This window comes from Anser brachyrhynchus (genome assembly GCF_964034855.1).
Source record: "Anser brachyrhynchus genome assembly, chromosome: 26".
In the NCBI taxonomy this organism is placed as follows: domain Eukaryota; kingdom Metazoa; phylum Chordata; class Aves; order Anseriformes; family Anatidae; genus Anser; species Anser brachyrhynchus.
The window spans coordinates 6,031,109-6,044,991 of record NC_137719.1 but is presented as its reverse complement, the minus strand read 5'-3'; the positions used below and the strand labels follow the sequence as shown (position 1 = coordinate 6,044,991).

Sequence of the window (13,883 nt, the reverse complement as noted above, 5' to 3'; positions counted from 1 at the left end):
CACAGCGGTTTTCACTGCAGAAGCTGAACTTATTTATACAAGAGGTATATAAATATATGACCCAACCAATACACAAGATCTTGTTGCTGAAGAATCAAGGTGGTAGCTTCAGAAAGCGTGTTTGCATGCCCCCAGACACAGATTCTCTCCTACACCTTTGCTTTTCACAGTTTGTGACAACAGAGATTATTCTTTGCTGGAAGAATGTGACATTGTTGACATTAAAAAAAAAAAAGGAAGCAGCAACAAAACAGACCTTTGCTTTGCTTGAACAGCACAGGCTTTCTTGATCAGCTGTCTGAGGTGCCTCATCTGTACAAAGCATTTAAACCTGTCTAACATCAAAAAGTAAGGTAAGACAAGTCACTTTGATGCTCCAGAGCACATGCCTAACATGATTATTGCAGAATCTTCCTGGTGATAATAGAATTATGCAAAGGAGGCCTTGACCCATTAATGCTTTTACCTTCCTTAGGATTTCTCTCCCCCTGCTTGCATGAGAAGCAGAACTGCTTGCTCAGAGATAGCAACTAAACAAAAAGGTGGAATAAGCAAAGTGAAAGAGGTCCCTTCATCACCTTGTCATCTCTCCCTGCTCCACCTTACTCCAGTAAGTGACACGCTCTAGCAGTTGCGGGTAAAGCAACTGAAAATATGATGTACTGGAAAAGCTCTATGACTAGAAATGGGCATATTCCCCCCCATACACACACAGAGATAGCGTGAATGTACGGGGGAAAAGCATGGCATGCGTCATCACTGGCAGTCCTGCACCTAAGACACCTTGGAGACAAGGAACATTTAGAGAGATATACTTGCTGCGGATTCCTTAGATTCTTTTTTTTCCTACAAAAAAACAATACTCACACCACTTGTTATACTTTTACTCCATGCAACATAGCTCTGGAGTAACACTGGCATTTCCCATGTTTGGTGCCTTAGAGCTGAACCCGATAGGTCCTGAATTTCAGTCATGAAGGAGTATGCTCATTTGCCTCTATTTTCTAGGAAAAGCAGATGATTTCAGATAGAAGAATTTGCTGGCAAGATAGTCTGAGTTTCTCATCCACTCAGGAAAGTTCTGAGTAAACAAGTTTTGTTTTTCCTCGCAACTTTCTTAATAGAAGTGCCTTCCCATAGCACAAGACCTGCTTAAAATCAGTACACAGAGGTCCAGGCATGCACGTGTAGATACTTAAAAGCAACAGAACAATAAGAAAGAAAAAAAATGATGTTACCTCCTCTGTGCCCTGCTTAGATTGAATTACAGCTGCAAATAAAGAAGGGTTCAGATAACGACAAGATAGAAAGCTTGCTGGATCTCAGTATGAGGTGTCCTTCGTAGTGAAATCTCAGCTCTTCCTAAAACTTGCAGTTGGATCAGAGACTGCAAAGCCTTCCCAGGCTCTTCCTTCTACCTTGTCTGTTTAAAACAACGCATGTTAGGGAATGGACTGAGACACTGTTATTGAAGCCTCAATCTGCCAGAGGGTAAGTAGAATCCAGTGCACAAATTCTTATCTAAGTTTGTATATACAGGGCGATTTTAGGCCAAAAAACTCCTACCAGGAGATCAGCTGACTGTCTTGGCTCAAGTTCAGGTCTGCAAAGGGCTGGCAATGGGAAAGCGTGCTTCCTATGGTATTTTGTTTGCTCTAAGCATGGTTCACTGATTCCTACTTGCAATCTGCCCTGAACTGAAAATGTATGATTATTTTGTTCCAGGAAGATGATTCCAACACATTAAGGCTCAGACCTGAATCCAAACCCCAAACTTCCCCAAGAGCAGATATGTTTCCATCTGGAGTTTTGGTCCAAACTTTTTTTCTTGCTTCTTACTCATGTTGTTTGAGTGGAGTTCCTAAATGTCTCATCCTCAATCAGTACCTATTTATGCTAGGCTAAACAAATCACAAGAGACAGTCCTTTCCCTGAAGCTCTTAATTACCTAAATTAAGAAGTAGGTTATTATTTTCCCTGCATGCAGTAGGCACCAATAGTATATAGAGAGTTAAATAACTGACCCAAAGTTATACAGCCAGTTTGTTGCAGATTGGGTACTAAAGCCAGTTGGCTTGACACTTAAGTTCAGTGCTTTATTTTACTCTTCAAGAGGAAAAAGGCAAGCCCAGATCTGACCATTCCCTTGGGTGGGAAAGCTTCTGGAGTACTGATTTGCAACAAAGGCTTATTTTCCCCTTTTTCCTGTCTAAAATAGAAAAAGGACCAAGACCTTATTCTTGAGCTTCAGGGATCTGTTAATTGGCTCCCTAGTAAAATTACAGAGACTCAGCTGCCTGATAATGATTGTAAATGACAGAGACTATCAGGTTTACCTTGTGATGTCCCTGGGGAGCTTGCAGTTAGTTTAGTCTGAACTCTGCGTCAGCTGTTTGGGTTCCTTTCTTCTCGGCATGTGGTATCTGGACTCAAGCTGCAGTCTTTCAAACCTAATTAGTGTTAGGGGAAACGGAGAGAGGGAGAGAGAGAGAGAGAGGGGGAGAGAGGAAAAAAAATTCTCCTGCTTCCCCTCAACTGACTTTATAACATAAGGGCGGGACCTGATTTATGCCATAAGTTAATGGGGGATTTTGTGCTTTTTTGTTATGTTTCTTTTAATGTATATCAATCCAACGTCTTCAGTTCTGCATGCAAGAAAAGTGCGTTTTAGAGTGCTGGAGTCTTTGAACTGGAAAGTTCAGCAGGGAATCTCTAAACTCGATGGGAGTCATTGTGTTTGTATACAGCTAGGTCTGTTCTGTGCAGTGCTCAGCAGAAATTCAAGTTTTTGCCCTTTTCCTTGCAGAGAGAGCATTTTACTCTCTGATAGGTATTGTTGTTAGAGCATAACAATACTGTTCTCAATACTAATCTCAAGCTGTTTAGCCACATTCAAATTGCCCACTGTCCACCTAAGAAATAAGAACACGGAAAATTTATTGTGGGATCTTAATAGCTTGTACAATTCTTTATTTGCAAGGCATTTCACAAACTCATAATTCTGGCATGGAGGTGTCTGTACTACCTGTTTTCTTGCTTCATAACTGACTCTCCATTTCCCATCTCTGGCCATCAGTTGTTGCAACGTTGAACGGAACAAGACAGAAAAGCAGATCTGTAGGCAACATCTTCAAATCACTGGCAGGCCGAGCAATCACAAACCTGAAAAAGCACTGGTATGTGAGATTCAGGCTGCTTTGTGAGGTCTTTGTAGTAAGCACCTGGGACAGGAAGAAAGCTGCAGGGTTTTTTTTTTTTTTTTTTTTTTTGCAATGACTGATTGCATCTGCAGAATTCTTTAGAATGATGAGACAATGTGCAGTGTTTAACTTTACCTATCTTTTAACCTAGGAATGGCAAATATATATACATTTTTAAATGAAGCTAATTAGTCTCTGGAACAGCTGCCGAAAGATGTGATAATTTTTTGATTGCTGAAAATCTTTAAATCAAAGTAAATGTCTCTCTAGGAGATCTGAAGCTCAAGCAACCACCAAAACCTTGAAACTGAAAGAATCAGTGAGTAGAACAGGTTAGATGAATCACAGAATCATAGAATGGTTTGGGTTGGAAGGGACCTTAAAGATCATCTAATTCCAGCCCTCTGCTGTGGCCAGGCACACTTTTGAGATTGCTCAAAGTACCATCCAACCTGGCCTTAAACAATTCCAGGGATGGAGCAGCCACAACTTCTCTGGGCAACCTCTTCCAGTGTCTCACCACCCTCAGAGTAAAGAATTTCTTCCTATATCTAATCTAAATCTACCCTTTTGTATCTTAAAACCATTACTCCTTGTCCTATCACTATACTCCCGGTCAAAGAGTCCCTCCCCAACTTTCCTGCAGCCCCTTTTAGGTACTGAAGGCCGCTATAAGGTCTCCCTGGAGCCCTCTCTTCTCCAGGCTGAACAACCCCATTCCGTCAGCCTGTCTTCATAAAGAAAGTTCTCTCTGCCTGCAAACTCTCTGAAATCCCTGGCCTCCGCAGCATTACTAACTCAGTGCTCCAGCAGATCTCTAATGAAGAAAAGATAAATCACATTTTAAATGAACTTAAGGGAATCTCATACAAGTGCCAGTAAGCACTGGATCTCCAGAAATAATCAGAGCACCATGTTCAGACCACACACCAGTTTGCCTCAAATGGCCCTTGTTGTCTATAAGGATGTCTAAATTCAAGACAAAAATAAGTAGTTCAGCCATGACTAGTCATCTTTTGACTTACAGTACCATTTAAAATGAAGTGTACTTGCCTGTTCTTGTATGGATTGGGCTCTTCCATCAGCCGGTAGAGCCCAAAGCAGAGTATCCCAAACAAGTCTAAAGCTTTGCAGTAAACGTCTCTAAAGGAGCCCTCCTGCTATAAAAGAAGCAAAAATACTCTTACCTCAAAGGAACCAAAGTGGACAATTCAGCCCAATTCAGCTTAAAAATCTAATATAAAATAAGGCTGATATCTTTGGCCTCCTTAAAATATGGCTTAAACTCCACAGTGAGCTTCAGCTGAATGAAACTAAACTTCAGGTAGTCACAACCAGCCTATACCCTAAAGTACTAGCAGCAGGGATGAAAGCCGAGTCCGTGCAGCACCTCTCGGTGATACAACTCACCATGACACCCATTAACAACCTCTCAGACAGCGGCAGGAGTGCCAGTTTGCATCGGAGTTGGGAGGCATTTTGGACCATGTCATCAGGACTTCTGCTCAGCCTACTGTCCATTTCCAACAGCTGTTCCTCCAGTGCTGGGCTCGTCCCACTTGTCACCAAAGTCTGCAGCAGAGCCAAGATGTGATGGTTGTAGTAGGTCTGGAAGGAAGAAACCATGAAAATTCAAAGACAAAAGTGTATGTCTTGGTTCCTGGAAGGAAAACAAAATTTTCCAGTGAAAGCCTGGAGAATGTGATCAGACAGACACCTTCCAGGGTTGTTTTTTTTTTTTTGTATACTTCAATTAGTCCTTAATTACGTTTAGTTTTCTGACAACATTTATGGATCACCACCTGCTTAACCCATTTCAGTTTCAAAGAGCAGCCAGAAGATCCCACCTCCACTCTTCTAATAGAAAGTGCTAAATTGTGCCTGAATGAGAAAATTTTCGACAGCAAAAATGGGAGTCAGCTCTGTTAACATTCTTTTCTTGAGAAGGCTTTCCAGTCAAGGGTCAGGAGAGCCAGGAAAGTGGGCAGCAGCTCCGATGTCATCTGAGTAGGAGCACACTGTACAAGGTGAGGCCGAGGAGGACAATTACCCTGCTCAGCCCTACAGGTGCAGAAGAAAACTGTCCCTGGGCTTGCCACATGCATTATGAAAACCTCTCTCTGTGCCCTTATCTCAGTATTTTTTGAAGAAAAAAAAAAAAAGAAAAAAAAACACAAAACATACCATGGTCAAAATTCAGATTTGAAGCCAAAAAAGGCACAGCATTCCCCACACACAGACTTTTTTTTTTTTATCTGCACAGGGTTCAGATATACCAAATAACTTATTTCCCACCCTTTCTCAAAAAGCTCTTTTCCTACGCAGAGCCACTTCGTGGCATCTGTCACCTGCATTCACCTGAGCAAAGAAACTAAACAAGCTGCAGAGAAGGAACAGTGTTACTAAATCCAAGCTAAACTCAAATCCGCTTAAGAACATCTGACCGTATTGTCGGGCAAAAGGCTATAATGCTGTTAGAGTAATTCTCAGCCTTTTAAAGTAAGGAGCTATAGTCCAGAGTTATCCAGGAGTGATACAGCTTCAGGGGAATCTGCGCTTTACATATTTAACAGAAGCGTGCTGAGCTCTTTAACATATCATTGCTGTACTTTTTGACATCAAAAGGATTGCATTTCCATACTTGGATGAATTAATAGGATTTGCATGTCACCCTCATTCTGTACTTTCTAGGCTGAGTTACGCTGCAGGAGTTTGAAAGGCAAGGAAAAACTACAGAGGTGCACGCGTGTTGGCGCGCGCACACTCAGGAAGCAGCTCACTGTATTCAGTGGGTCTCGAAGCTGACTTTTAGGATGCAACATTTCTGAAACGTGCCCAAGAGATGTTACCTCCTTTGCCAGTTGTTTGGTTACAGCTTGAGATAAGCACATTGCCTAGGAATGCCCTTGCACACAAAGGCAGAAACCTTCTCCCTTCGCCAAGCAGCTGCTTGGTCCCCTTAAGTCCCTGCCGCTACTTAGCTTCTAGAACTGGTCCTGTACAGCTTAGGAACCCACAGCTGGGTCAGGACGGGAATTCAGGGTTCAGAGTACCTGAGCCATACTGGCCATGCTCATTGAATTGTTTTCTGCCTACAGCCATTCCAAGAGTCATGTTGAAACAAATGCCAGTTCTGCTTCAGGCGTCCAAGGGGTAACATTTCACTTCACAGACCACGTTGTGCCATGCAGATTCTTCTGCCACTCGCCTTTCAAGCTAAAAAAAATCCAGCACTCCTGCTCTGAGCGTCTCACACACAGATATTTACAAAAGATATTTAGTGACAGAAAAAGGAGGTGACAGTGGACTGCTGAAGGTTTTTCTCTTCCTTTTTTTTCTCACATTCATGCATATTTTCCCTCATACTGTAATTGCTAAACAATAGCTTATTTCTCTCCTTCTTCCCTGTATTTACAGACTTGACTGAATCTGACTTAAGGTGCCCCTCTACTCTAAAGCAGAGCTGAGTGCTGATCATTCCTGGACAGACTTGGAATCTATGCCTGAGTGAAATTTTATCCTTTAAGACAGGTCATGCTATGTCTCGAGTTACTTTTACACTTGACACTAGCAGTCATTAATTACCATCTGGCTGATTGACATATCAGTGAGTAGCAGCTATATAATACTTTCCCTAACACCTTCTCAGAAAAGCATAACTGGACTTGACACACTTATTTTGGACTGCTTATCCCTTTGAGAGATTTGTTTTGTATTTATTCAATTTCTGCAAAACTGCCACCCAAGCACTATCCCCTCGGACATGAGCTGAGAGCAAGGCATGTGGAACTTGACTGCAGCACGGGGAGAATCAGGGTAAAGAGGAAGAAAGGAGCTTTCAGAAAAAAAGAGAAGTCAGTTTTAGAAATGCCAGCTTATGAACTGAACTGCTGTTTGCTGCCAAAATCCTGGCTTAACTACACCTAAGTGTCACCCACAGGTGTGTCACCACAATCAATATCACTCAGGTTTGACAGCAACTTAAGACGATTATATCACCACGATGGGATCACCACCTTCCCTCTGCCCTTGTGTTTTTGGTGCAATGTATCTAATCCTCATGGTGCAAATGTTTTTAAAAGGACACTGCCAGGAACTTACAGAGAATCAAAACAAGCACTTCTTTTAAAATCTGATCTGATCTTGTGGATCGGTGGCAGTCCACATATGTGTAATTTGTTTTATACCTTTTCAGAAAACAGCCACTGAGAGATTCCCATTGAGTTCAACAGATTTTCCATCCGAACTTAAGTGTGCATTTCTGCCTACGTCCCAGATAGACAGATGAGAAGAATTAGATGTTCTGTTTATGCCCATGCTGCTAAAATAAAGTCATTGTAGTGAAAGCTGCCTATTCTCTGGCTCACCAAAGCACCTCCAGCCAGGCTTATAAAAATCCACTCTACATGAACAGGTAAGAATTCAGACTCCTCATAATCTTTTCAGCCATTAGCATCAATGCTGGAGTCTCCACCATGAGGCCAGCTCGTGCTGAAAGCAGTTTTGGCTTCAGTGACTGCACGTCCCTTAGAGGGACTGATTGTAACCTCGTGTTATCAATCAAAAAGTAAATAAATCAGGCTGGCTCCAAATACTTTTTGTAGCAGGAGGAGGGGGGAAGTTATGAGAAGTTATGAAAACACTCTAAAAGTTCCTCCAAATAATTTTATGTGTATATCAAAACCAGGGAGAGCTGCTGCTGCTCAGAGCACGCATTGAGAAATGTCTTCTGGAGCTGCCTTTAGTCTATAGAGCCCACTACCCCAAGAAATCAAAGAGGCCCACTGATTAGTCCCAATAGCAGGGGGTTGGAACTAGCTGGTCTTTAAAGGTCCCTTCCAGCCCAAGGAAGAGGGTTGGAAGATCCCACGATTAGCAAGTTGCTTGAACAGGAATAGACATGTATAATTCTCAGGGCACAGAGTAACTCATCACCTCACCAGTCTCTGCAAGGTTTCCCCTGCCTTTCTGACACACACAGCCTTGACCATTGTTAAGGCTAGATTAAGTGGGTTTACTCTGGCTGATAATCGCTTTGTTAACACTCTGGTGCCACTAAACATGACAGTTTGTGATACATCTACTTACCATAGACAAAAGAGAATTCAAGAAGCTATCTGAGAAGATAGCTCCTGCAGGGGCAGCAGTGGTGGAAAGCTGATCTTGCTCTGGAATTGCAGAATTGCCGCTGGGAGCCTGATTAATGAACTGGGCATTTGGTGAAGACTCTATTGGATAAGCAAAGAAGAAACAGAAGACATCTTAGCAACAGAGGGAAGCCATCTAGAATCAGAAAAGTTAGTAAATGTAGCTTGCTGTTCCGTGTCCAGCACTAGCCACAGCATGCTGCATTAGTAAAGGAAAGAGGAACAAACTAGTCAGTGCTGCTGACTGATTGTGCAATGGGAGACAAAAGACACAAGCCTAAGACTGATTTTTCAAGCAAGTGTTTTAAGATAGCAGACCAAAATTGATTTACCTGCTTCGAAAAAGAAAGGAATAATCTAATTTCTTCTGCTCGTTTTCCTGAACTAACAGAATTACTATTTCTGTTGGCTTAAATGGGGGTTAGAGAGTTCCTTTCACAGCTGTCCTACTATTACAGGGATCTTTGCTAGTTTGTCAACCTTATTCTTGCTGTCTGAGATAGTCTTGCAGAATTCCCCCTACTCAGAAAGTGATTCCTCTTTAACTTGCTTTCTATTTTCAGAAAATTGCCTAAGTACAGCGTGGCAGAAGGCCCCTGCCGTGCTACTCAACGTGCTAGGTATGTCCTGGCACTCCTGCGCTGCCGGTAAGAGTGCTGATGAATGACAGCAGCACAGCTAGAGACAGACAGGAGGACTGAAAGGAATTGAGATCAAGAACCCACGTCTTACCATTAAAAAATAGAGCAAGTAACTCTGTGTAAGTAATGATTGATTTCTATTAAGTCCCCTTGGGCCAGGAGGCATTTGAGTGTATCATTTTAAAAGATGACTAAAGCTAGCCAGAATCACAATACTATTAATGCCTCCTGTTGTCGCGCAGTGTCAGTGTCATCCTTCAGCCATGTATTCTCAATACAGATATTTCACCCTCCCTGGCCTTTAGGAGTTGGCCCTGCATCTGGTATTAATCAGTGTGACTCCACTGCCTAGCTTGTAGAGTCTGGGTATGAAAAGCATGGTCTCAGCCACAATAAGGGACCCACTTCATTTCTCCACACTATTTTATTTCTCTTTTACATATTGGCAAAACTCTTATTTCTCTGCAGATGACTTTGCTATTTCTCCCCCATATCTCTGGCCCTTTATGAGAAGGGTTTCTAGAATCCACTGTTTCAGAGGAATGACTATTTACAACATGCCTGTAACCTCAATGAACAGCTCACAAATTCAGAAGATACTCAACATATTGAAACGCACTCAACTTGGTGGATTTCAGCCTGCAGAAACCCACTTCTTATTTTCCTGCACACCTCACCGTTGGGCAAGGAGAAGCAGCAGTGTGTGCAAGCATGACGACAACACACAACTCTCCTGCTCCTCAAGGAAATAAAAAAATACTCCAGCCCCCTTTAAAGGAGTGCAGGCCCTCAGCTAATTCTGTCAACTCTGTCCCTGACTACGTGCCATCAACTCAGCAGATGCTGGAGGACAGCTCTGCGGGACCACGGCACACCTGTGGCACTCAGGGGGGCACTGGCACGCCGTCCTGGTCACAAAGAAAGCAACGCGGAGGCAAGCAGGCTCCGCGGGCCTGGCTCTGTTCAGCTTCCTGAATACGTTGCTTCCTGCCCGTCAAGATTGATTGCAAAACTCCTCTCGACTTCAGTGGTGTCAAGATTTCAACCGAAGGCCCTAAGGCTCTTAGCTTCTCCTGCGGTAGGTTTTGAACAGCAACAGCACGAGCAGTGCGTACGGCATTGCTGTGTCGGTGTGTCAGACACACCAAGTGATACGGGTGGCTCTTGGTCCGCACCCTGCGCGCTACGAGCTGGAAGAGGGCCATGGCCTGGGACGTGCAAAGCCCTTGCAGCTTCAGGCACATGAGGATTATTCCTCGCAGCTTGTTTCTAGAGATAGGTACAAAAGTGAGCATTTGTCTAGATCAAGGTCTACCAGAGGGATTTACAGGAAGCTTATTCACAATCACAAGAAAGCTCCAGCTGTTTTTGTTTAGTTGTTTTGAGCTTCCAGGTTTTAAATTGTTGGGGTTATTTTCCTTCCTAGCCCATCCCTGTAACTCTGAACATATTTCTATGCTGTTGAAGACTACAAATGGAGCAGGCATCCATGTGCTAAGGGACTGGGCTCGATTCATTATTTTGTCAAAGATCTGACATGACTAAAATCCAAGTTATGTCAACAGATTGCAGATGTTTTCCCCTCCACTGACACACCACATCCTGGAGGGAAATCACACTGGTGCAATGCCTGTCTGAAGACGTTAGCTTGACTGCACAATGTCTTCTCAGAGGAGCTGGGCCTCAGTAGCCAGCTCAAAACATTTCTGAGACTTTTGGACACAACACAAATAAAAGTTTAAACCACAGTGCAAGAGAATATCCAAATATCACGCTGAGAAATTCAGCAGTTCTGAAGTGACTCTGGAGAAGGCATCATTATCTTATCATTATTTTTTGCTGTTTGTTTTGCACTAGTTCTTCAGAGTTTTAGTCTAAGGAGCACGCAGGACCTAACAGCTTTGCCCAAATTGACCTATTAGCTCTCCAGGTGCACGTTGGGACTAAGTGGTACACCAGAGCCTCTTTGAAATTAAGTATTGCTAGCACCTGCTACATGCTGATGCTACTCACTAGCCCTGGCTCAGCTGCAAACCTGGGGAGGACTGCAAAGCAAGGCCCTCTCCCAGAAGTGTTGAGCCCACGTAGCATTTACCAGCATTGCACCGAAAAGGAAAGAAAAAAAAAAAGCCTGAGTAAATGGATCAGAGGCCAGCCATGAAGCCTAGCAACATGCTATGCTAATTTGGTGGGCACATTCTTGTGTCAGCACTCTAAATGGAGCTAAACATCCATGTCACTGGGGACTGGCAGCCCAGCCACACCGCTCTGCTGTGACACTGACTGCCATGTTACTAGTAATCAGTTAATCAGTGCACGTGTTCCTAATTAATGGACCTAGTGTGTAACTACCAGGAGACGAAGACAGAGATGAAAAACAGCCAAGAGTAGTAATGAAAGAGCTCCACAGGTTGCTTCAGTTATGAATGCAGGCTAGAGAGGCTGAGCCTTGTGGAATAAGGACAGAAGTGTCTGGGGCCTAGAGTAAAACACCTGCACCCTCTGGCTGTCCTGGCACGCACGCAGGTCCACGCAAGTACTGGACTCTGTGCAGCTGTTGTACAATGCTTTGTAGTGCAGACTGCTTGGAAGAGGCTCTGTGCTTTCACGGCCACTTTTACAAGGAGGAAGCCTGCAGCAGCTCCCACCACAATCCAGAGAAGAGGAAGGAACCATCACCAGTGCTTCAGAAAGGGCAGGGGTGAAACAGAGAATTAGGCTTTGGTTCACCTCGTTTTGTTGTGAGATGAAAACTGGCCACGCAGCCTTCCTCTGTGTTTTTTAAATTCATCAGAGAGGGAGGCACAGCCAAAGGGCAAGTTAGATATCCTCTGAGCAGAGCTGCCTTTGGTGGTTTCTATTTCTTTACTGAAAATAAGGGGAAACCAGGAAAATACAATTCTGATTTATTTACCTTAGCGAAGTCTGTTACAAAAGGACATTATCTTTATCCTAAATGGATGCTTCAGAGTTTTGCTACACACTGAGACCTTCGTAACACTTTCTTTTATTTATTCTCCTGATAAACCATCCTGACTCCTTCAAAGCCAGTGAATTAACATCTAAGTCAAACCTTTTAATGTTCCTTGGACATGTAGTGCTTGTCGCTTTCTGCCTGTGAATTCTAAAAAGGGCCTGGGGTAAATAAATAATGCAGCACACACATTGCTTCTGTGAAATTTGTTCTTAAAGAATAACTTACTCAGCTCTGTAGTGATGGGGATCCTTTTATAACATGGCTCTGATTGATTCCCCAATGCTCTTCCTCTGAAAACAGCATCTGTAGAAACAGTCAATAACAACATGAGGAGAGAGGAATGTTGGTAGAAGCAGAAAAGAGGAGGGAAAAAAAAGAAAACAATGCACAATGGTTCAGACTGACAAATGCAGGAAATCTTTTTCCTATGCCTAAAAATAATGTTATTGTCATGCAAAAATCCCAAAGCATTTCCTATATTTAGAAAGTTTCTTACCTTGGTTTGCTTTTCCAAGGCTTACTTTATTCTCTCATGGCTTCAAAGAATAAAAAAAAAAAAAAAACTCTCCTGGGAGCTGCTTATTGACATCGTAACTGAAATATAATTACCCTCTGTGGTGCAGCAGTGCTGGTTACAGAGTTGTTTGGCCCAAAGCCCCCAGTAAGCCAATTTGCACACAGAGGGTTTTTGAGGGACAGCGTCGTGTTTTATCCTTCTCCCTCAAGAAGGTTCTGCAAAACTGGATGGGACACATGCTGTAGGAATGAAGGCAAAAGTATACACCATGAATTCGGAAAACCCATCACAAAAAAAATAAAAAAAATAAAAAAAATAAAAAAAGCAATCCAGAAGTTCCTAGAAGCGTGCGTCCTTATTCCTTCCCAGTTCTTGCCAACTCACTGACTTAGTAGAATCAAGCCCAATCCAAAATCTGCTTGCTCTGTTTTGATTATATCTAATCTCGTCTCCCTTTCTATTATGTCTGAGTTTTTCCTTTGCTACCCAGCACAGCATCTGGGTAACTGAGTATTAGGAACACTACTCACTGTGCACATTATCCACTCAAAATGATGAAATCTAAACTCCGCTGAGGATTTTGCTAGAAATGGAACTTCGCAACATCCAGATACTACGCAATGGCTCCTTCCCCCCTCTGAGCTGCAAGCGAATGTTGGAGATGGAGGCCCCAACAGGGTCCTAGGCAGACCATTGTTCTAATCAATCATCCCTGAGGTTAGGTGACGGACTGACAAAAACCTCATTAGGGATGTCAGGCATCACAACCCCTCAAAACAGCAGAAAAAGCCCAGGTAGAGCAAGGCATCTCTGAATACAGTGCAACTGAATGCCTGAAATGAATCATTGCCTTTATTTTACCTTTCCATGTACTGTACCAGTTGATTTGAATGTGTGTCTGATCATTGCCTGGATACCTTTCCCTTATGTCAATATTTTTGCTATGAAACAGTACACAGCGCTCCACCTGAAATCTTACAAACTGGCAGGGTGCTATTACAAAAGATTACTTAATTGTAGATTACTACTGTACATTTGAATTTCAGTAGCTTATTAAGTTGTCAGATTTAATTACCATTACATGTTTAGATTATGCCACAGATTATTTAGTTCGGTACCTAGGTTTGCCAACCTGTTTGCTTTGTGACATGACAGGGTGATAATTACAGCATTACTGGAAAACCTAAAATTTTCCATGGGAAAGACTAGAAGTCCTTGGCATCAGCACTGACCCTACTAGGCGCTCATTCTTGCAAGTGTAAGTAATGTTTACCTCTGTGTGGGTCTGGTTCTCTAAGAGCTGTCTAATTCTCTACCCCATCAGGCAGGTAAAGCACAGAATGGGCCTGGGTTGGTTGGGTGTGAAAGGCTCACACTGAAATCTAAAACCACGGGAAATAC

The 13,883-nt window shown here is 42.9% G+C and overlaps 1 protein-coding gene across 1 annotated transcript in view; it reads right to left on the bottom strand.

Moving 5' to 3' along the window:
* KCNU1 (potassium calcium-activated channel subfamily U member 1) overlaps nucleotides 1-13,883 on the bottom strand; it is a 193,476-nt gene that overhangs the window by 138,607 nt on the left and 40,986 nt on the right. Inside the window, exons 23-28 of the mRNA XM_080568382.1 lie at nucleotides 12,191-12,268; nucleotides 8,289-8,428; nucleotides 4,611-4,808; nucleotides 4,254-4,357; nucleotides 3,026-3,162; nucleotides 2,337-2,450 (exon numbers count right to left, since the gene is read on the bottom strand). Coding sequence (XP_080424508.1) covers nucleotides 3,039-3,162; nucleotides 4,254-4,357; nucleotides 4,611-4,808; nucleotides 8,289-8,428; nucleotides 12,191-12,268 — 644 coding nt within the window. The 3' untranslated portion in view covers nucleotides 2,337-2,450; nucleotides 3,026-3,038. The remainder of the gene's footprint in view (nucleotides 1-2,336; nucleotides 2,451-3,025; nucleotides 3,163-4,253; nucleotides 4,358-4,610; nucleotides 4,809-8,288; nucleotides 8,429-12,190; nucleotides 12,269-13,883) is intronic.